Source organism: Leptosomus discolor, chromosome 2 (assembly GCF_034619465.1).
Source record: "Leptosomus discolor isolate bLepDis1 chromosome 2, bLepDis1.hap2, whole genome shotgun sequence".
Lineage (NCBI taxonomy): Eukaryota > Metazoa > Chordata > Aves > Leptosomiformes > Leptosomidae > Leptosomus > Leptosomus discolor.
In genome coordinates, this window is record NC_141392.1 from 17,333,338 (window position 1) to 17,356,230 (window position 22,893).

The window sequence follows — 22,893 nt, forward strand, 5'->3', positions numbered from 1 at the left end:
GCTAGTGAAGAACGCAGCCAAGCATACAGTTTATCGATTTTCCTAGACTGACTTTACCTTGGCGAAGGACAGCTGGCCATGCTTTGACAGGCAGCTCTCTGGGACTCTGAAGAATTTTACATGTAACTTATTTCTATGTGCAAAATGGCTCAAAATAGGGATTATAGGTATAAGGAAGATGTATCATTTGTCACTGATATTGTGCAGGAAACTTGGAGAAAAGAATGTGATGGCCAACTTAGATTTGGAATCTGCAAAAAATTCCATTTTATCCAATGATATGTAGTGGGGAAGTTCACTTATTGTACATCACATCTCCTTCATTGCCATCTCACCCTTAATTCCTTTTGTATGAAAGATCATCACGGATGGCACGAAGCAAACAGGAACATGAAACTCTGCTGCAAATACTGCCTGTGCCTGAGGTTCTTCCTAAGTGACAACAGCAGCAGAAGGAATTTACCATGACTCCAGTTCGTGCCTCTGCCCCCACAGATGATGAGCAAGTGGTACAGTGCTGCTAGAATCTTAATTCCACTTAACTGTTGCTTGATAAAGCAATGGGAACAACAGAGGCACAGGAGAGGTTTGTGTGCTGATTGAAGAACAGTTTCATCTGTCTACAGGATTATCTTGCTTACTATCAAGCTAGATTTTTTTTTTTTAATTTTAAACAAAAAGGCTTACATTTGAAGATACAAACTCCTCACACCCACAGGATATAATGTGAAAATGTTTGTAATTTTCCTTTATTCATCCCACTGCTCTATAAATTGAACAGAGGTCAGACACAGCTCCAGAAAAACCATTCTTTGTCCATTTCCTCTGATTTCTCCATTTATCCCTTCACACTTCCCCCTTACCTTTTTATTTCACTTCTGCACACTCACATCACTTTCCCATTTACTGAAGGCCGTTAATAAACATTTAAATGCCTTAAAAACGCCAGTAACTCGGTTACAAGGTCCGTATAAACTAATTTATGGGTGTAAAGCCAGGCGTTTTCAAGCAATTCGTCTAAAACTGCCGTTGGCCGTCATTCCAAGCCCCAGGCGCCAGCTGTGAGGGCGCAGCCTCTACGCCTGAGGGGAAGCTGACGGTGCTTTACCCGACCGCTCGTTCCTGTTGCCTATACGCTTCGCGTCCCCACAGAGCCACTCACGGCACCGCCCGCCCGCCTCACGGCCGAGCGGAGCGGCCGCTTTCCCTCGCTGCTGCTGAGGGGAGAGGCCCTCCCATGGGCGCCCGGTTGCGGTCGCTGCCACCCCGCCCCGGCACACCCGCCTACCCCCGGCCTGCTGCGGCCCCAGCGCTCCGGGCACCGCCCACAGCCGCCCCACTATGGCGGCTCCGCCACCGGCCGCCGCCTCACCGCCGGAGGGAGAGGGCGAGAAGAGCCGCCTTCCTATTGGCCATCCCCCTTCCCACCCTCCTCTCCCATTGGAGAATCATGGCTAGTAGGCGGGGGAAGCCACCGAGCGACAGCTGCTGCGGCAAATCGGCGGGCGTGCTTGTTCCCCCCGGCCAGGGTTAGGACCAGAGTGCGGCGGGGCCAATGGGAGTGGAGAGGAGTCGGTTCTGTACCGGGAGCAGGTAAACAGCGGCGGCTGCTCGGGAGGCCCGACGGGACGGGACGGGATGGGACGGGACGGGAGGGAAGAGGGTCGGGGTCGGGCCCTGGCCCTGGCCCTGGCCCTGGCCCGCACCTGGCCGGCGTTGGCGCGGGGGCTCGGGGTCGCCACGCTGCTGGAGCCGTGTGCACTCCGCGCCGGGGCCCGGCACAGAGACTGGGGGAGTGGGGACGAGGCCTGGAAGCTTTGCTGGCTCGTTCTGGTGAAAGTTATACGTATGCATAATATATGTATAATATATGTGTGTGTATGTATAGCTCTATGTGTATATCTTTTTATATATGTGCATATTATGTATCTGTGTATATATAAATATATATTCTTATATGTGTGTTTGTGTATATATATGCGTAATATATATATATATGTATGTTTCTCCTGGGCGGTGGCATTGCTGCCTGCAATCCAGGATTTATTTTGGAAGCACTGTCGGCACACCTTCAGTGGCAACCAGATCTTTAAGCGTTGGAAGGGGCAGGTGGGGAAAGCACCTGCAGGGGTGCAAGGTCGTCTTCTGGCCTCCTGCAAAACCTCTGCCTGGTAGGGGGTTTTTGTCGGTTTTGGTTTTGTTTCTTTTTTTTTTTTTTTTTTTCTTAAAGTGACTGTTGTCTCTCTCTCGCCCTGCCAGCTGCTGTGTGGGTACCCGGGCTGGACATGCGCTTGGATGGACAGGGGAGCTGACCCAGCCCTGGTGCGTACCCCTGTGCCCACCAGTGGCTTGCAGGGGCACCTGGGGCTCTGCACCCCCGTGGCTGGCTGCCCCCAGTGCCCCACGCGCTCGGGTAGGATGCAGGAACCCAGCCCCAGCGCAAGTGTCCTTGGGTGTCCCTGGTGTGTCACCTCCAGCACCCGCTGGCTCAGCTGCCCCAGCAGTGTTAAGGCCAACGCCAGTACCGCTCCTGTGCGTGAAGTCTGACCCAGGCTTTGAGGTTTTACTGGTGTCAGTAGGTCTGCAGGGCTGTGGCGCCTTGATGCTGTGATGAGAAGTTGACTGCTAGTGTATTTGGCCTTAACGCTGGCAAAATAATCCTTCTGACCCTCTTGGGGAGGGTCTGATTTCAGCTCTGCTAGCGAAATAACCCTTTGGGGCTATGCATTGTGCCTTTCTTGCAGGACAAAAGAAAGCAGTGCTAGTTCAGCTACGTTGGTGTGTCCTACAAAGGAGAAAGAGGGCTGCAAATCTACAGCTTCCCATAGTATCTCATGTTATGTTGTTTTTGTGTTCTGGGGCTGAAAGTGAATGGCATTTGCAAGTTCTCTTTTTGACCACTGAGACGGTGTGTTCCAAGACCCCTGTCATTTTACCAGCATGCGCGTTCTGGCTTTATTTGTTGGCAAGAACCTGGAAATCTTTCCTCCTAATTTTGGCCCCACCACTTAGGATTTCTTAAAGTTTTTTTTCCTCCTCTTCATATTTATTATTGCAGCCCAAACTTAGGAGAACATCAGGCTGTCAGTGTCAGCCCAAAGCTTTCTCTTGATCTAAATATAGCAAAGAAAAACTAATTGCCATAAAGAGAACAATATGTATAGGCAGGAATTTTAACTCTCAAGTGGATTATTAAGTATTCTGACAGCCTATAGCAGCTGCTCTGTGCTGTACATTGTTCTGGTATTATTTCTGATGGATGAAATGCAAAGCAAAGGATTTAAGTTTGTTTGCAGTGCAGTGATGTTGCAGCATGAAATTAAAAGGCAAACCGAGGCTAGATTCTAATGTTAGTGCAAGCTGGCCCAGTTCATCAAAATCCATAAAGCTGATTTATTGCAGTTGAGGAAAGAGGTCCCTTGCACAAAGGACATCTGGAAGGAAAGAAATGGTGACTTCTGCTCTTGTGCAGGCTGCACAAGACTGCGATAAAGCAGGCGTTGTATTCCCACCTCAGCTGCCCTGTTACTAGAGGCACTTACTACTGACCTAGTTTTTGTCCTCTTCCTTTTTTTGCTGTATGGCTTTGAGAGTTTGGTCTTTTGGCTCTTAAACATTGTATGATTTTTGAATGGCACCTAATGGCTTGAGTCCATCCACAGTGGAAAAGAGGAAAAACCTTGCCTGATACCCTGCAACTTACTGGGTCAATTTGATGATGGTCTGACATGTGTTGTTCATCTCCTTTGTTTACTGTATTTGGTAGGCTGTGCTCTATAGCTTTCTGTGAATACAGATATAGCTTCCCCCCACCCTGAAAGCTCCTCCTGTTGCTGTAGCCAGAAAGGAAGTGTGCTTGACAGCTCTCCATGCTTTCCTTTCCTAACTGTCCTTCCCCCTTTTCAGCTCAGCCTAGGAAACAGTCAGTATGCACCAATGTATTTGGTGTTATGCGCACAAGTAGGAAACAAGGTTCCCGTGCTTTCCATTACGGGATATCCAGTGTCCTTGGGAAGCAGAAATCATCTCTGCAAGGACCCTTCCCTTAGTTTAATGGGGAAATAGTATCAGAAAACACTGTGGCTTTGTACTGCCACTTTCTTGGTTGCCTCGTGCTCTGTGGCTCCCTTTTTCTTTGGCAAGCAAGCCCTGAGGGCAGAGGCTTTCTCTTTTTTTTTTTTTTTTTTTTTTTTTTTCTTTTCTTTTGGTCTGCTCACCCCAAGGGGTGCTGTCTTGCTGGGTGTGAGAGTGACCAGGCTGGTCCTTCCTGCCCAGAAGGACAGACAGCTTAAACCAAAGCTCTCTCCAGCAGCCTTGGTGCCAGTTCAAAGTGCAGCTCTGATGACTGAATAGTGGCATTAGGCAAACTCCCTGATGGATCTGTGGTGGGGCAGGGGGGGAGGGATGGTGTTCCTGTCTCCGTAAACCATATGTGGAAGACCCCGCTTGGCTAAGAGCCATGCTGCCGTAGGTGTCGGAGACTGGAGGTGAGGGTGGGCTGCTTGTCTGGGAGTGAGCAGAGGGCTTGCCACCATAAGGCTTGACCGTACTGGAAGGGGCATGGCACTGGGGCTGCTTGCATAGCCAGCCTGGGAGCCGGTCCTGCTGGAACCTGGCTCTCTGAAAGCAAGGGGAAACAAGTGCCTATTGTCTTTTCCAAAGAGCTAGACAGCTGATGAGCACCTGGTGTTGGCACAGGAGAGACTGAGGGTGGCGGGACAACCCCTTTGGCAGGACCCCATATTTAGGTCAGTTTAAGGCAGCTGTGAGTATGGTGTCTGAAGATTTATTGAGGGCTGGTTGCCACAGGAGCTCCTGTAAAATCCCAAATACATTGGGGCCTGTTTGTGTCAGCCCTCGCTGAAACCAAAGCCTTGTAAACAAGGGACGGTAAAGCCGTGCTTGGGTCGGAGTCTGCTTGCTGACCAGAAGTATGGTTGCATCTTTGCATTTGTCCATATCCTTGTTGAGGGAGAATAGCAGAAAATGTCCAGCTTGAAAACGGCTGTATTACAACATGAGATTCTTTTTCCATACAGTCGTGGAGGTTAGTAATTAGCACTGTGGTTTTGCTATTGGTTTAAATCCTCCAGTGGACATAACTAGGATGTTTAAAGTAGGCTAATTGGCTGTCCTTTCTAAATCCTCTGCAGAATTGCTGTGTTCCTATAGCAAAAATCAAGTGACACTTTCTTAAATACTGGGAGAAAAAGTTCTTTAATATTTTCGGTGGGTGGTTAAAACCTGAATATTGGTCCCAAACTATCAGAGAGTAAATCTTTATTTCTTCCCTCGTCTCTGATATGGGCAGAAGGTTTTGAGAGTTATTTAAATTCCATGGGTCACAGATCATGTGGCATGCCCAACTTGGCCTGTTCACAGGACCAGAAGTATGTCAGGATTGAATGACTTTATATATCCAGCTTCTTACAGGCCTGACTCCTATAACTGAAGCAGAATCTGGGCTCTCAACTGTAAATTGTGAGCCCTCACGTGCTCAGTTGGAAGAGTGTGTTAAGCACCTGGAGTGGAGGTTTTGGGGACGGTAAGAAATAAGCACACAAATGCAGGTGTTAGGCAGCTTACTCGGTAAGAACATAGTATTACTGTGTAGCTGACAGGCCTGGCTTGAGGGCTGGCCCTGCATTTGTTTACCATAATTGTGCCACTTTTATCACTAAAAGAGGAACAAAATTATATGAAAAAGCTTGAAGAGAAGGTGGGGAAGAGCAGCTGTCTGAAAAAGTTTCACTTGGGCAGATTGAGATGATGTTCTAAAATTTCTTGAAAGTGCCAGATGTGTTGAGGAGGTTGTGAAAGAAAGGGGAATCTCCCACTCCTCCCTCTTCCCTTCCAAAGTGATTTCCAGTTCCTTTAGTGAGAAGCAAGAATATCTCACAGATTTTCAGAGTATCCACTCTGACCTCTCAAGCTGGCTGATAAGACAGTATATTGTACTGGTTGGACTGCAAATGCATGATTCAGATTTAAGTAACTGTGTCCAAGTCACATGGCTTCTTCAGCTTCCTCTTCTGAGTTGGATAGATTTCTGGGACAAATGGGTGAAATACTGCAGAGGAGAGGTGGTGTTGTAGATATTACAGCTTTACGATGCCTTAGAGGTCTGCTTTTGCTTATGGATAGGCGGCTGAGAGAAAGTGACTGAACCATCCTTATTTGCTCCAGTTGCTTTGTTAAGCTGACTAAATAAATGCTAAAATGAATTTTCCTGTCACCTGCCTTTAGAGCTTCCTGAAATCCTGGCTTTAAGGCTGTTCTGCAGTATCCAGGGCAGCGTACCTCCTTTCTCTGGTGTCTGGAAAGAAGAGCCGTTCCTTTCCTTTCTGCACTGTGCTGCTGCTTTGCTTGCTTTTCTGCACACCAGTAGGTGGAAAGGGGCCAAATGTTTCTAGTCCCCACTTCTATACTCCCCAAGTTTTTTCTCATCCAAATATTACCTTAATCACAAGGCAACATAAGGGGAAAAAAAAAAGTGGCTCACCTAAGGAGACAGGTCTCTCCCTTTCTATACAAACCTCTTCTTGTCCATGGGCAAAGAGAAGAACTGCTTATAAAATTCATCTGGTTAATAAACAGTTGTAACAGTGTAACAGGAAAGACAGCCTGTAACTCCTGGTTAGTGGCTTATGTAAAGCCAAGGCTCCAGGTTACTAAGAAACTGCTGCTACCTGCTGATGCTTGCAGGAGTGTTGTGTAAGAGCTGAGCTCTCTTAGCTTTCTCACCCAAGATTTGAGGTGAAGCTTTGTTTGACCCCTGCAAAACAAACACTAAGCACTGAGAAACCTCTTTTGTGAAGGGTAAGGTGTACTAATGGGAGAGGGAAAATAGAGGCAGCAACTGGGAAAGCTATGGCAAAGAAGAAGTATTAAATCACTTGAGTGCTGAATTTTGCTGTTCTGCCTGACTGCAAAAGTCACAGTGATTTTAACTGAACGGATTGTCATGCCTGGGGTGACAGCAGGCCAAATCAGCTGTTAGAAGGAGATGGAGTTACACAGCGTGCTGTAGCTTCCCTGCTGAAATTGTGCCACCTCTTCAGACTTCCAGCTGTTTGCACTGTGGTGGTCACTGTTTGTTTTTCCTTCTGCTCTGCTTGTCCCCTCAGCCTCGGGTAGTGCTTGGCTGTGCCCCTCACAAGCGCTCTCTGGGAAAGCGACGATGATCACATTCATGAACAACTCGGACAGCGAGGAGGAGCCTTGCAATGAGAGAACATCCCTGATGTCTGCAGAGAGCCCTCCAGTACCCTCCTACCAGGATGGCCTGCAAGCCTCAGAAGCAGGGGAAGCGCAGGCACACAGGGTAGGTGTGCGTCCTTCCTGGGGAGTGAAGAAATGGGGTGTGATGATAGATGTAGTCCTGCTACCCCTCAATCCCTCCCAGCAGACTGGCTTCAAGGATTGGCTTTGGCCAGTGTTGTTTCTCTGGTGTCCCTCTCAGCCAGCAGCAGTGGTGCCTGTTCCCATTTCCTTCACTGTGACTTTTTCCCCCTTATCTCCATATATACTCCTCCCTCTTCCTTCCTTTTGGTAAAGATATAGGCTTTTAATCGGGACCTGCTGTACATATGACTCTTACAGGATATCCTTTTCAGCCTTTTTTGTTTTGGCAGAAACCCTTTGTCTGCTTTCGTCAAATGCAGCAAATGTTAGAACAGAATCTAGTCCTGCTGCCAGCGAAGCAGCAGGGTAAAGGAAGCACAGCATTGCTGTGAGGGGAGGAACTGATCAAGCTTATGCCACCTCAGATGACATTTGTTCTATCTCAGTTCTGGGCATCTTGCCCTTCATGTGCATGTGTCCATCTATATACGCGCACTTGAAGAGGCCCTTAGATGTTCATGGTTTTGGTTTAAAAATTCCATTGCAGCCCGTTTGCAATGGAATTTCTAACTGTATTGTTCAGTTTGTACCTTTCCATTAGGGACAAGGCTGTGGTGGCCTACAGCAGCCTCGTGAAATAGGATGGAATAAACCTTTGAAGACAAAGAAAAGAAGAGTCTTATCTATCTGCTAATATTTCTTTTCAGAAGAGGCGAACAGGTAGCAGCCGTAGCCCTAACAATATTGCTGACGGGGAAGTGTCTGACTCGGGTGTTCCAGTGAGAGAAGGCACCTTGGAAAATGAAGAAGAGGAACTGACTCTGAAATATGGAGCAAAGCATGTAATCATGCTCTTTGTGCCTGTCACCCTTTGTATGATTGTTGTCGTCGCCACCATAAAGTCAGTGCGCTTCTATACGGAGAAAAACGGGCAGCTGTAAGTGGGGGTCTTCAGAACAGCCTCTGAGTTCATGGGATGTCTAGCTTTATGTTCCACACACGCACGTCCGTGTGCACAGAGTGCTTCTTTGGCAGGTTGGGAGAACCTTGACGCAGCTAGAGGTGGCTGTGTAAACGTACAAAGATCTTACTAAAGTACACTGCGTTCATCTGTGTAAGTTTTTCTGGACCTGCACTATACTGATTCATTAGCGCTGTCATTAGGGCGCCCTAAGCGAAGCCTGTGAGCTGTGTAATAATGCAGTTGCTTCATACTGCAGCATAAAAGGCCTATGCTGGACTCCTAGTCTGTTCACTCACTAGCTGGCAGCAATCAGGGAATAGCATGTTCATTTGGATGAGTGTCTCGTTTCCTGATGACATTTCTGGTTCCTAAAGACTCGTGGTGTGGATACATAATTCCATCCAGCTCTCTTGCCCGAGAGCTCTCCTGGGGCTTTAACTGCACTTCGGTTAAAAGAGAGGTGGAGAAATGGGGACTTGAGCTGAACCAAAGGAAACAAAACATGGGAGGGGGTGATGCAGGGTGATGAGAAGGGATAAGAGAGTTCAAGACTCTCCTACCAAGCAGGGAAAGAAAGAGTTCCCCTAGGACAGCACCTGGGATTTATCCTGACAATTATCATGGATCCAGATAAAGATCCAGAGCATGCAATAAAAATTTGTGGCCTGGAGAGAAGTTACTAAACTTAAATAAAGTAATTTATACTCTAGGTCTTTTTGTTTAGAGCTCTGCCAGCCACAGCTTCTCTGTAGGAATGTGCTTTTGATAGAGACCGCTAATCTTTAGTTGATAATTAGCTGGAGCCCAGCCCCTTCAGAGGCTACATCTCATGTTTGCTGTCCTTGGCAGTCATGCCTCCCTTTCTTTCCCATGCACAGAGAGGTCTGGTTTTATCTCAGGGCAGTTACTTAGAAGAGAATATATATACTTTATATGGCTTTTGTTTTATGCTGCAGGATCTACACCCCTTTCAGTGAGGATACCCCGTCTGTGGGCCAGCGTCTCTTGAACTCTGTGTTGAACACCATCATAATGATCAGCGTCATCGTTGTAATGACCGTGTTCCTAGTTCTGCTCTATAAATATCGCTGCTACAAGGTAAAGTGTTCATGCCAGAGCCTTTTCCACCTATGTGCTGTGAACTTGAGTTCAAGTGAGGCTTGTGTGTCCGTGAGGAATACAGGCACTGCACTGGCTACTCCACATCTTAGTCACAGCAAGAATCATATTGTACAGAGGCCTGTCAGTGGTGGTGGAGCTGTGGCCCTGCATACGCTTTGCTGTTATTTTGTCACTAATAGTAGTCTCTTAAAAACGAGGCCTACTACCTTGTGTTAGTCAGGTCTGAGTCTTCTCCATCTGATCAAAATGTTTTGCCGTTTGTACTTATGGACTAAGTTGTACCGTTTACTGTGAATGCCTTCTCTTAAGAAGTTTCAGACAAGGTTTGTGAGAACTGGTATTCTTCCTGCCTCTGGAGGCTCTGGTGGAAGGGGACAAGGCTTGGAGGAAAAGGCACATTCGGGCTTTGTGGTGCCCAGGGAGTTGTTATATGTGGTACCAGCCCAGCACCATTGCTGCTTTCTAAACTTGCCCTTGATATGGATTTATTGTACAGCCTTGGGCAACCCCCTCCTCCTTCCCACCAAGCAGAGAAAGTGTGCTTACCTGTCTAAGCTAGGAACCAGTATGGAGACCCATGGAAATGGATAGGAAAGAGACTGAGAAAAAACAAGCCCCAAACCAATAAAAAGAAACATCAAGGGGTAGACTATAAAATGAAAGAGTTTGGGAGAACTGGGATCAACTGGTTGTTCCTCCTCCCTCAGCGGCAGCAGGCAAGGCAGGGTCTGTGTAAACTGGAGGAGGAATGCAGGAGGAGCCTGTTGGACAGTAGGAAGCTCTGTCAGTAGCGCAAGCAGTACCGCGACCTGCGCGAGGGGTAACAGCCCCTTCAATCACTGTCTCTTCTTGCCCTTGATAGTTCATCCATGGCTGGCTGATCCTGTCTTCTTTGATGCTGCTCTTCCTCTTTACCTACATATATCTTGGGTAAGTGGGAGTGGTGCAGGTAACCTGGCAGTTCAGGGCTCTTTCACCTCTTTGCAGAAAATCCATAACTTGAACAAGGAAAGGAATGTCTCCCCTTCTCCAAATGGAGGTTTGAGAATTGTTAGTATGAGATAGCTTTCTTTTAAAAAAGTGGAAAATGAGGTCTTTAATAGACAATGCCTGATTTTGCAGTGTCTACTCTACAAAAATTGCTGAGAATTGATACGATGAGCATGAAATAAATGGGCTGAACCTTGTGGTACAGAGACCCTGAATTACGCATTGAGAAGCAAGTGGAAGGGAACTTCACGTACCCACTTGGTTCTCTGATTTGCCTTTTTCTCAGACTACGTTGTTTCAAGCTCATTCTCTTAGCTCCCAGCTCAGGTAGAACCAAGTTTTTAACTTGCAGGTGACACTTGTTAAAACTTTTCATTTTTAACTGTAAGCATCATGCATCTGGTGGGATGACTCTTACATGACTTCTTTGCTGGAGATGGTCATGTAGCTGCAGGCCTATGTTCAGTTAAGACTTGAAATCCTGCCTGCTCAAACCCTTGGAATCACTGTTGACCTCAGGACTAAGGCGGTGTGGTGATTGTCTGCACACACAGCAGTGTCCATCTCCTGCAGGAGGAACAGAGAGCTAAGTGCAGCAATTGGCAGAGTCCCCTTTCGTGATGAGAGCTGCTTCTATCCTGCTTCCTCCTGGTGTAGTAGGAGGCTTGTTTGTTTAACTACAGCTAGTAGGATGCTTTGCCTGTCAGTTGCTTTTATTGCTTAGCTAAATTTTCTTTTTGTATTCCAGTGAAGTATTGAAGACGTACAACGTGGCCATGGATTACCCCACTCTGTTCTTAGTCATCTGGAATTTTGGAGCAGTTGGAATGATTTGCATCCACTGGAAAGGTCCCTTGCAGCTCCAGCAAGCGTATCTCATTATGATCAGTGCTCTAATGGCACTGGTTTTCATTAAGTATCTACCCGAGTGGTCAGCCTGGGTGATTCTAGGTGCAATCTCCATCTATGGTAAGTCTAGGTTGTGACTCTAAAGGTGTGGCTCATGGAGAGGTTACTCTGAAGCAATCTCAGGACTGTGTATATAATTCCAAAAACAACTTGGTGCTAACAGCTTTACACAGATGGGAAATTAAATTGATTCCCTAGCTTGTCTCTTGCTAGCTTGTTCGTGTAGCTACTGTAGTCCTACTATGTCTTTCAAACTGGAACACCAAGTTAGGAAAGTACTGAACCACATCTAACTGCATGGTAGGGGTGGTTGGATTTTTATCAGTAGCAGCCTGATAGTCTCACAGGTTTCATTTACAGTTATCGGGAGATCGTGGATTTTGGTATGAGTTACAAGTTTCAAGAGAACCTGCAGAACAAGAGGTAGCCAGGAGGTAACATTCAGATTGGTGAGGAGCTCTGGGAGAAGAGAGGGCAGGCAAAGAGGAACTGGACCAAAGGCCTTCATTCATGTGAAACATAGAGTCAGCGTATGTAGGGGTGGATTCTGAAACGTGAACAAAGTACCCCCAGTCCTCCTCTAATTAAACTTAACACCTCAATGTAAAGCTGTCATCTACTTTCAAAGAAATAATGTGGTATTCTCAAGAGGCTTTTTATGGGATTAGCACAATGAAAACTTTTATTATTACATTGAGGCTTGGGGATGTTATTTTAAGTGAACATAGTCTTCAGGGACTAGAACAGCTCGAGTTATGCTAAGTGGCAGAAACTGCCATTCAGGAAATCATCCAGTTAATATTGATAGATGTAATTTTGAGGGGAGAATAGCTTTTTAAAGATAAAGAATGTAAAATATGCATGATAGTTTGAGATGAGATTGTCTGGCCCTTTTCTCTTTGCAGATCTGATGGCTGTTCTCTGTCCCAAGGGGCCACTGAGAATGCTGGTAGAAACTGCACAGGAGAGAAATGAGCCCATTTTTCCTGCATTAATATATTCCTGTGAGTAAGATTAGATTGTTAATATTTTTAGCCAGATTAAACTCACAACCTATTTCTGTGTCAAACCAAAGAGCGCTATTTTAGTTACTTCCTCGCCCTAAGATTGGTGGGCATTTATGTTCTGGAACAGACCATCTGTAGAAGACCTTGTTTATCAGCTACAATGGTGCCAACTCAAATTAGCCAAAGGGAGCCCACATTTGCCTTGTGAAGCTGAAATGTTCAAAAGTGGATTCATCCTTTCATGAATGCAGTGTAGAACATGCCCCTTTGTTCTGCATACAACAACCTGTGTTAGATGGACAGTGTTTGCAAAGCTCCATGATTAGATGGTGCTCACTCAGTACACTTACTCCTTGTGCATATGCTTTATAGACACTTTAAATGTGCGGTGAGGTTCCATTCTTCCTGTAGCCCCCTCTTGCTCAGTGCACTGTACAGGTGTGCTTAGAATGTATTTGCTTTATTGGTCACTGTGTGGCTGCTTGCTTTGTAAAAGGCTCTATTCAAGTATTGCTCTGCAAACAAAATCAGTCATCTCTTCCCTGGCTTTCTAGAGGTGTTTGACTATGATAGTGTCTGGTGCCCTTATCCACAAGGGTATCTATGTGCTTAAGATTAAAATGGTTGGAAGGAGGCAGGTGGCTCAACACTCATGGGACCTGGACTCAAGTGCTTCGTGGACCTCAATGACTTTTTCATTACATCGTTTGTAAGATGAATGGATATTTCCAAATGTTGGGTACTAACTTGAGGATGCCTACAACCTGATCGATCTGTTTTCTAGCATTTAATGTTATATAAATGATTTTATGTGTTCCAAACAGAGCTTCTGTTGGCTTCAGCTGAGCTCCCTGAAACAAAGTAAAATTCTAAATCTAGTAAACAAACTAAAATTTAATTAACAAACAAAATTCTCTAAAGCAGAATGCAATTCAACAAATAATAAATATGGAACAAAAAGTTCTTGTCTCCATTGCAAGACCACATTGTGTGGCTCCCTCTAGATGCAAAAACATCACCTTGGCTGAGTTTGTATTGAGAAAGCAGGCACTGTGTTTGCCTTGGCTTATTTTGTTTAGTTTAGCTCCTATAAAAACAGGAAGACTGATGCACACTTAAATAAACAGCTGATTTGAGTTCCCTTCCACTGATCTCAGAATGGTTTATATTCCTTTTTAATTTAGGGATCCATCTCAAGAATAGACCCCCAAACAGCCTAAAGTTGTTCTTGGAACCAAAACAGAAATGGCCAATATTTTGACAGGAAAGAATCGAAACAAATAGGCAGAGAGAACACTAGCACTCTGACAACTCCTGCATATCCCTCGCTTGTGTGCTTTACCTTTAGCAGATCATGAGGATTAAGCTGTCTCTGGTTACCTTTCGAACTACCATCGTTTCCTGGGCAATTATCTTCTTTGAAGAGAAGAGCCAGAAGCCAGGAAGAAAACAGGAGATGAGGACCCTAGTTGTAGATTTTTGCTTTCTTCAGCCTACAGAGAAGACTATACTGACTCTTAGGGTTTTTTTGTGCTCTGGGACTTTCTTAGAAACTGAATGGGTGCATTGCCTTAATTTTCTCCCACCCTGTCTTCTAAGTGCCTAGGGAAACCAACTAAGAGTGAGTATTTTAAGAGCATTTACAGAGGCAAGGGTTTGTATTTTTTAGGGACAGCTAAACTCTTAGCTCCTCTGAGCTATGGTGACCAATGTTTTACGCAGCTGATTACTTTCTCTCTTCTAGCTGCTATGATGTGGACAGTTGGAATGGCAAAGCCGGACACAGCAGCAAGAGGACCAAGTCAGCGGACGTGGGATGCAGGTTTGCTTGCATGTCACTCTTCTATACAGAGCGCTGTCCCATGGGAATAATGTGTATGTTTGAGACTGCAAGTAAATGTAAGCCCCTGATGGATGTGTTTGTTTCAGTGTTGTTACATTAGTCGCAGACCTTGGCGATGTTCTGAAACCTGCTGTTAGGACTGGCAGCAAAGATGACCAGATGATGTAGGAAGCTCCAGTATTCAGGCTGATTTTATTTAAAAACCAACCAAACAGAAAACCAAACAGAAGTGATGTTCAACACACATCTTCAGATGTACTGAAGTCAAAGCTGAAAGTGGGCTAGTGGGGGTTTAGCTGCAGGTGGTTGGTTATGATGTAGGCTCATAAATACAATGCCGACAAGCTGGTGAACTTAAGTGCGTTGCAGTGTGTTGCAATCAGGCTACTGCCATGAAGCAGGCATGCTTTTACCTAGCTCTAAGTGCACTATGGCTTACCCTGCCAAAGAAAATGAACGTCTTTACATTTACCCTTGGGTAAAGGCTTATGTTTGGGCAGTTACCCAACATTAGCTGAGGTGTTTCAAGTTTACGTTCTAGCTGGTCCTGTGGTAATTTGTGTGCGTTTGCTTTTATCTTCTTGAAATACAAGTTAAACTGAAGTTTTAAGGTGATCAAATAAAATCTGACTTGTGGTATTGGGAGGATTTCCCATCTGGGCTTGTTGCAGTTCAGAGATGGCAGTAGTTCAGAGATGACAGTACCTTTTTATGTTAAAGCAGTAAGATGCATGCTGAGGTTTGATAACTGAACATGCTGCTTATTTCAGGATAAAGCAGCTCACATACTAATAAACTGCAGGGACACAATCCTGCTTTGAAACTGAGCACAGAGCAGATGCAAACTGCATGCTGAGGCATACAGAATACCTCTGTGGAAGCTCTGTGTGTTGCAGATCACAGTCTGCTTGCATCTGCAGCAGCAGCATCCTGTCCGATTGACGTGGACTAGAAAGTTTGTGTGAGTGCTTCTGAAAAATAGGAACTGTCAGATAGAGTAATATATCACAGACTGGCTGCTTCCAAAAGCACTACCAAGGGCTCTGTTAGATGTGTTTACCGGGGTGGCAAAAAAAAAAAAAAGAATTCTGTGACTAATGAAATGCGTCTGCTTTCTACGTGTGAACACGCAGCTCCAATGTCAATGTGATTCAGGGCAGAACTTTTCCCATAAATGACAGTCCCCTTAGTCACCTGGTTTTTGTCATATGACCAGTTAGGGAATACCTGAGCACCTCCACCCCAAAGACAGAACAATGAGGGAAGGCATATTAACTTTACTTGGTTTTACTTGTCATTCTAGCCTGTGCAGAGTAACGCTTAGTTCTGCGTATGTACTTGCTTGTTAAAGCCATTGAACTCCTGGGTAGCTGCCAGAGAAGCTGTTAACATGGACCCTTCTGACTGTTTCAAATAATAACACACGTGTTTTCCTCAGAGCTGCTAAATGTCTCTGCTTGAGCTGGTCCTGATGATCCACACCTCCAAGAAACAAAGGGCTTAGCCATTCCAGAGAAGCTTCACAGAAGTGTGGATTTCATGCATGAAAACAAGTTGTAAATGTGGCTACCTCTTGTGTTTCTTTTTTTTTGGTCTGCTCTTCTTGGCCTGTTTTTGTGGAACCAAGCTGAGGATGGGAGAGAGAACCACAGGAGCCCTTCCCACACAGAGTCTCAGATGTCAGAGACAAGGAGTTCTGTTCCAACCCGCCCCATCACTTCTTTAGAGGAGCTTGAGGAGGAGGAAAGTAAGGGAAGCTTTATGCCTTGTTTTCAGTGTAGTCAGAGCCTGACGTTTTTACTCATTGTGGTTAACACTCTGTTACCTGGTTTGGACTAATCGCATTTAATTTGAGTACTTGTGACTTGTTCAGCAACAAAGAGCTCAAGTCTGACTGCGTATTACTTCTTGCTGCTGCAGAGTCTGTTCTGGGGTTGTGGTTCCAGTGACATCTCTTGGCTATGCGGACAATCTAAACAGTTCCTTCTTCCCCTTGCCTCCCATCCCTCTCTGGCCTCATGCTTCCTGAGCTGGTACAGCAGTAAAGCAGCCCAGGGAACCTCAGAGAATGAGGCTGAGCAAAAACAACTGCAGGAGAGGGGGCTGGAAGTCTCAGCCTCCTCAGTAATGTGTGGGAAGCTAAGGGTCCAGGTTGGTAGCCAGGACTCAGAACTTTCACCTGCTCCCCAGGGGACAAGAATTTATTCAGGAGGAAGAAAAAAACCTTATTGTCTTTTTCAGGAGGAATTAACACTTGTTTTCTTTTTCTACTTCTCTCAGGGGGTGTGAAGCTGGGCCTTGGAGACTTCATATTTTACAGTGTGCTTGTTGGGAAAGCAGCTGCCACAGCTAGTGGAGACTGGAATACTACGCTGGCCTGCTTTGTAGCCATTCTCATAGTAAGTGAGCAAGCTTTCAAAAGCTGTTACACCCTGTTTAGCACAGCAGTGTTGCCAGGAGTATGAGCAGCTGAGCACTGCTAAGTCACTGCAGGTAACACGCTGGGTATTGAGGAGAAACCACCCTAAATGTACTGTCTGTAAAGTCAGGCTTTAAACAGCCACTGAAGCTGAATGATATGGACTCGTCAGAGCAGAGCCAAATGTGGACATGGTGAGGGTGAAACAGCCCTAGGGAAAACAGTTACAGCTGTGTGTTTGCTGCAGTGTTAAAATATTGGGGACTTGTGTTGTCCACGAGAGTCAATATTACAACTTCACATTGATTAGCAAGTGTAGTTGAAAAGGTTAACTCCCTTACGCCAAGGAGAACTGCTAGATAGGAGGATGAAAACCTATCTTGTTCTGGTGTTTGAGCTGGAAAAAACAGGAAGGAAGGAGACTGAAAAATCCATGGAAATTATCAGTAAAAGCAGATGACGATGGTACTGTAACTGCTAAAGGACTCAGTCCTGCCAGATCTAATGATCACGTGCTGTTGAGCTTTCACCTAGGTAGAAAATAATTATTAGAAACTTGCTGTTTACATGAGCATCCTTGTGGAAACTAACCAGAAGGGCAATTGCTGTACAATGTATATAGCTTATGATTTGTATATTGGGTTGTTGATGACAGATATGTTTCTGGGCTTCTTACTACATCTCCTTGTGTTTTTTATTCTCTTTTTCTCTGGCAGGGTTTATGCCTAACTCTTTTATTACTGGCTGTTTTTAAGAAAGCACTGCCCGCTCTTCCCATCTCCATTACCTTTGGCTTGGTCTTTTACTTCTCGACAGACAACCTTGTGCGACCATTCATGGACACCCTGGCCTCCCACCAGCTGTATATTTAGAAGAAGTGGGAGTTAGAGGATTCTTTTTAAAGCTTTGCTGTGATGATACACTGTTTGGAATAAGTCATAAAGTTTTACACTTAGTGCCATATGTTTGTGAGGAAAACACTAACTCTGTGACACGATGTGTACTAAAAATTTAATAGTTACATGTTGAACTGGGATTTATTTTCACAGGACTCTTGGACTGCAGCGAAAAGCCTGGCTCATTGCTGATGTCAGAGCATTAGTTTTATGTTATTTGGTGTGCATACTGGCTGTTGTGAGCACAGAAACCTGTATGTAGCATGGAAGACTGGAGAGGCAATCTGATCTATGCTTCCAGAAGCTAAGTAAGGCGTTTTAGCCCTGGAATTGCAGTCAAGTTTAACTGTACTCTAGAATTTCTAATGCTTGACACTTTTGAAGTGTTGTGCAAACATGCAGTGCGAGAAGGTCAGGCTTGTAACTAGAAAAGCGTAGCAGTCAGCGTGCACAGAACAGGGCAGTGCGTTACACCTGGCTGTGAGCATTAGAGAAGCGAGGCTGAACTTCATAAGCTGGCCTCTGTGCACACAATTTCTGTTGAAATTGCCCCAAATGCTCATTTATTCTGACCTTAGTTAGACATAGTGAGCCGTGACGGACTTAGACAGCATGTCAGTGGTGGGATGTTTAAACATCAGGCTTCTGGTTCTGCGCGCATCCACCACTGCAGCTAACGGCTGATGAAGGCAGGGCTGCCTGTTACAGCGCATCAGATCCTCAGTGTGGGAAAACAGATACTTTTTCCTGTCTCTTTCCAGTATTTTACCTTTTTGGAAATCTTTTTCTGGGTCCATACTACAATCCTCAAATTACCATAAGGTGGAAATTACAGCACAACTCCAGTAAATCGGACATGTAACTTCTTGTGTGTATTTCTGGTCTCATTTCTGTACGTTGTTGTAACTACTCCAAAGGAGGATGTACTTTCCCTTTATGAAGAGGTCCTCTTACACTGATTGAGACTTGGTTTACCTGGTTTTTGGTACTGTTTAAAGATTATTTTTTTAATTACAAATTTTGAAATAGCTATTTACTGTCAAAGGGACTTTTTTGGAAATATGCTGTCATAGTTTGTATCAAAATATGGGGGTGCAAACTTGAATCTGCTGTTACATTACTCTACATAAGGCATCATTAATGCTGGGAATATTTACACACCCTCAGGTGAGTTAATTTTAAAAAAAATTAAAAATTCACAGTGCTTGTTGCCAGTAAAAAATACAGGTCTGACTGAAACTTACTGTTATCTCCACCTTTTAAAATCATTTGATTTCTATTCTGAGAGTCAGTTTTTTCGAAAGAGCCAAGTTCTGTGATTTTTTTTCTTTTTTTTACCTGAGTGTCTTATTACACAAACAAGCTCTGTTTTCTTTGACAGCTGATCAATGTCAGAGTTTCAAAATGTAACTTTATGCAACGTTTTGTGAATAATACGTCATTGAGAAACGCAGAATTTAATCTGAAAATACTTTTTAGATAAGGCTTTGAACTACAGATTTTTAAGGTAGTGCTTTTTCCAATAGACTTGTTCAAGCTAATCTACTTTGGTATTTAACAAGGACATCACACAGGTGATTCAAACAAATTTTTAAAAAGCACGTAAGGGTTTTTACAAGTTGCGTGTGTCTCAGTTTGACAAGTAAGTAATTTCTCTTTAGTTTTCTGTCCTCATTTCTTACACTCACAGTGTTTGGACTTAACAGCTGCAGACAGAGTTAATTACGACTAAAAGGTATTTCCTTTGGAAACATAAATTACTAGAGCTCTGTCTGCTGATTTGTAAAGTTTATGTGATACTTGGGTTTTCTTTTTGTCTGGTTGGTTTTTTTTTTTAAACTAAAACAGTTATGGGGCCAAATCAGAGTACAATCACTTGCAAACATGATTTTACTTTTTGCATTGCGTGTTGTAGGGAGGATGTGAAATATTTATATGTACTAGAATTAAAATCCTGCTTGGCTTAACAGGGTTCTTGCATATAGTTTGAAATAATCTATTTCTATGAAAGCAGTTGATATGTGAAGGAAACTGGGAGGGGGGTACCTTCAAATATTGAAGGATCACTGCTGGAGCTGGTGGTTTTCTGCAGATTTGTGCTTGCCAAAGATTGGCTTTCCACTGAGCAATTCTGCATAATTTATAAAAATTTAAAGGGTAACTGAGCAATGGATTCTGTCAGTGCAACAAAATGTATTGTCCTGGTGAGTGATAGGAGTGTATGTTGTATATACTGGAGTGGTTTTAATTGTGTAAAAGTTGGTATGTATTTACTACAAATATATATATTCTCTGTGTGTTTATGTGTGTATATACACACATACACACAAATTTTAAAATGATATTGAGTGATTTCTCATCTCATTGGACATTTTCATGTGTGCATAAGGTGAAGTTTTGTTTGTTATGTTAACATTGAGCAGCAGGGCCTAAGATGTGAAAATGGAGAGAGCAGGATTTACCCTGCTCCCTAGTTGGCCACTACATGAGATACTGACTCTGTGACCCGACAACTGGAATGAGCAAAGCATTTGTCTGTCTGCTGCGTTCATTCACTGATTTCAACCTGCTGCATGCTCTGCTGAACTGCAGTCTCCCTCATCCTGAAGAAACCCTCATACTCCCACTGATGTGCATCCCCAAAAGCACAGCTCTCGGGTAGGCCAGGGTGACACCCATCTTGATGCCAGTGTCCCTCAACAGTCTAGGTAATTCCAGTTAATCACACAGCGTGTCTACCACCTTCTTCCTTGTAACTCAAATTGCGTTTTGGTTTAAATTGAATACGTAGTTATTTCCTTTATTGTTTCCCTCAGTCCTTGGCCTCTCTGTTTCTGCATTAGAGATGCTCCTTGGCAGCCACGGGAGGGCAGTAAGTCTATATGGAGAAGTACCAGCCATTTTAAAGTACTGCTGTGTGCCCCTTGTTTTTTCAGTGAGGCTGAACGTCCTGGAGTCTCCCTCATGGCAGTGAAACGAAGAAAACTCACTAACAGCTACATGTTACTAAGTCTTTATTAGCAGTGCTGGGCGGCCCGGGGGCTGGCTCCTCCCAGCATGCCCGCGCCCAGCAAAAGCGCTAAAACCCTTTTATGGAGCCGTGACATACATATTTGTGACACGCCCCATAATCCACATACATATATGTCAGCCTTCCGAGAGCTCATTAACATATTCTCTGCCCCTAAATCACATCTGCAGTTAAATGGGGGGGTAGTCGTTGGACCCCCTCTGGTGATTTTCTGATGAAGGCCTGAAGTCTTCCTCTCCGTTAAACTTTTAACCTCTTTGGGAGGGGCTTAGCCCAGAGCAGCCAAAACCAGTTTTCAAGCCAGTTTCCAGCTATTGAAGCATTCTGACTTTCTTACCTGTTCAGGACGTGCTGACTTTGTGTTTTTCCCCTTTCTTGCAGACAACGAGCAGCTGTGCTTGTGAGACTTAGAGCAAGGTTACCTGATTACAACAGCTTCTGTTATCTGCTAGTTCTAGTCTAGTCACAGTTTGATAATACAAGGAGTCCCTAAGTCACGTATCAATCCCCCCTTTTCTTTTACAAGGCGAATTCTTTCGCCTCTTTATAAAACTCTGTTACAGTCTACCACAGATTTCTTAAAATACTTTCTTGTTTCCACCTGGTGTTTGATCTTATTAATTTTCCAAATATTATAATCATCAAGACTCCTCCTACAACACCAAGAGGCACATTGGATCAGTATACAGGTTAGTATTACAAAAAGTACTAGTATACAAATGGTCACAAATAATTGCTTCAGCCAAGTAAAGAAAGTCGGGCAACCAGGATGTTAGCCTGTCTCACGAATCTTGCCAGATTCCTACGGAACCTGATTGACTTGTTTCATGAAGGGTCTGCGTTCTTTCCCATATGGCCTGTAAATCTTTTTCAATTCTTCCCGCCTGGTTTATGTATGTACAACAACTTTGATTTATTACTGTGCACGCTCCTCCTTTTATGGTTAATAAGTCTAGGGCCATTCGATTTTGTAACACCACTTGTGATAAAGACTGTACTTCTACCTGAAGTCCTTTGATTGCATCAGAGGTGGCGTTGACAATTTCTTCTAAGGTTGCTGAGATATTTATTATAGCTTTTTCTAATTGCCACACTTCTAATGCTGGGATCAATGCCCTGACAAAGCTATGGTATCCTGTGTTATATCTTACTAACGGGTTCAAATTTCGCCTCGCTCTTTTCCACAAGGCTTTCATAATTCCTCCAGGGACTTGGGATTGATTATATAATCGATTTTGTGAGGTAAGAAAACCAATAGTACAGGTCCCCTTCCATCCGGCGGGAAGTCGTTTTCTACTCTGTCCGTCTCCACACAGCCACCAGTAACCACTGGGTAACTGGCATGGCCCCACTGTGGCAGTGAGGTTTGCCCCATAAAACTTCCCCGCACTATGCCAGCCACTATACCAGCTGGAACCCTTATAACTCTCTTTTTTTGCAGGTTCATAGGTTTGAAGCTGGGTGGAGTTACAAAAGTCTATAATTGTGACATTCAATCCCGTTAAATTCCAGGTTCCCACATTTACTGTAGTTTTATTGATCCAATAAGAATTCCACCCATCCTCACATGAACAATTGTTTGTTCCTGGCCTACTTGGACAAGGACAACCTGTACTGCTATGGTTCTTCCACTCACAGCTGTTGTTACTGATCAAGAAATGACTCTTCTCTTCTTCTAATAACTGTAGGTCAAATTTTGGACCAACTTCTAAACTGTCATTGCCATTGTATTTACAGTATCCACCATCTTCTTTTTTCCAAAACTCAGGCCAGGTGTTGTTATCAACATCCCAGTGGGTAGCTACTATCCCATATAAGGGGAGTTTCATATTTCCCCTGGGTAATGCTGTGCAAATCCAACAATCTTTAGCATTAGTAGCATTTACTAAAGTCTTTATTACCTGATAATAGGTATTTTCTTCCCATGCGGTGGCAATACTTACCATTGCCAATGTCAACAGATTAATAACCTTCATTTTGCCTGTACAGTTTGAGTTTAGATGGTCCTATCAGCTCAGAAGTCCACACTTTGGAGGTGCTCTCTTCACACGGGAATAGTGAATCCAGGCAGCTTGTTCCTTAATCTTGATGGCGGTGAAAGTAGTCAGCAACACCTGATATGGTCCGCTCCACTTTTCTTCCAGTGGTTGTCCTGTAAAATTCTTAACATAAATCCAATCTCCTGGTTGAAAGGGATGAATTGGTTGGTCCAAACTTCTAACCCAGGTTTCCAAGACAACTTTATTAATTTTATTCAGTTGATCTCCTAAAGCTATCATACACTCCCGTAGGTATCCTTCCCCAATTTGATTTAAATCCTCTTTATATTGAGATTGATAAGGTCTACCATACAAAATTTCAAAAGGAC

General features: G+C 44.3%; 2 protein-coding genes across 5 annotated transcripts; one reads left to right on the forward strand and one right to left on the reverse strand.

The window, feature by feature from the left end:
* Nucleotides 1-1,577: 1,577 nt before the first annotated feature.
* On the forward strand, nucleotides 1,578-19,769 carry PSEN2 (presenilin 2). 4 transcript variants are annotated; one of them, XM_086460659.1, is made up of 11 exons: nucleotides 1,578-1,593; nucleotides 7,128-7,324; nucleotides 8,055-8,281; nucleotides 9,265-9,406; nucleotides 10,293-10,360; nucleotides 11,169-11,389; nucleotides 12,235-12,333; nucleotides 14,081-14,158; nucleotides 15,807-15,926; nucleotides 16,460-16,578; nucleotides 17,315-17,682. In XM_086460659.1, exons 2-11 carry the CDS (start codon nucleotides 7,181-7,183, stop codon nucleotides 17,468-17,470), a joined length of 1,374 nt encoding a protein of 457 aa, XP_086316785.1. In that variant the 5' UTR covers nucleotides 1,578-1,593; nucleotides 7,128-7,180; the 3' UTR covers nucleotides 17,471-17,682. The 4 variants fall into 4 exon arrangements, with proteins under 4 accessions (XP_086316785.1, XP_086316783.1, XP_086316782.1 ...); XM_086460657.1 differs by lacking the exon at nucleotides 1,578-1,593 and having other exon boundaries at nucleotides 7,146-7,324; nucleotides 17,648-19,769; XM_086460656.1 differs by lacking the exon at nucleotides 1,578-1,593 and having other exon boundaries at nucleotides 7,146-7,324; nucleotides 8,052-8,281.
* Nucleotides 19,770-21,069: 1,300 nt separating this feature from the next.
* On the reverse strand, nucleotides 21,070-22,501 carry LOC147415927 (uncharacterized). Its single transcript, XM_086460367.1, is given in 2 exon segments — nucleotides 21,070-21,276; nucleotides 21,278-22,501. Coding segments are annotated over 2 exon segments (1,431 nt in total).
* Nucleotides 22,502-22,893: the final 392 nt, after the last annotated feature.

Coding starts and splice junctions, on each gene's coding strand:
- PSEN2 (XM_086460656.1), top strand. CDS start 7,181: ATGATCACATTCATGAACAACTCGGACAGCGAGGAGGAGCCTTGCAAT. Junction 14,159..15,806: donor TCAGCGGACGTGGGATGCAG/GTTTGCTTGCAT, acceptor TGTGGAACCAAG/CTGAGGATGGGAGAGAGAAC. Junction 16,579..17,314: donor GCTTTGTAGCCATTCTCATA/GTAAGTGAGCAA, acceptor TTTCTCTGGCAG/GGTTTATGCCTAACTCTTTT.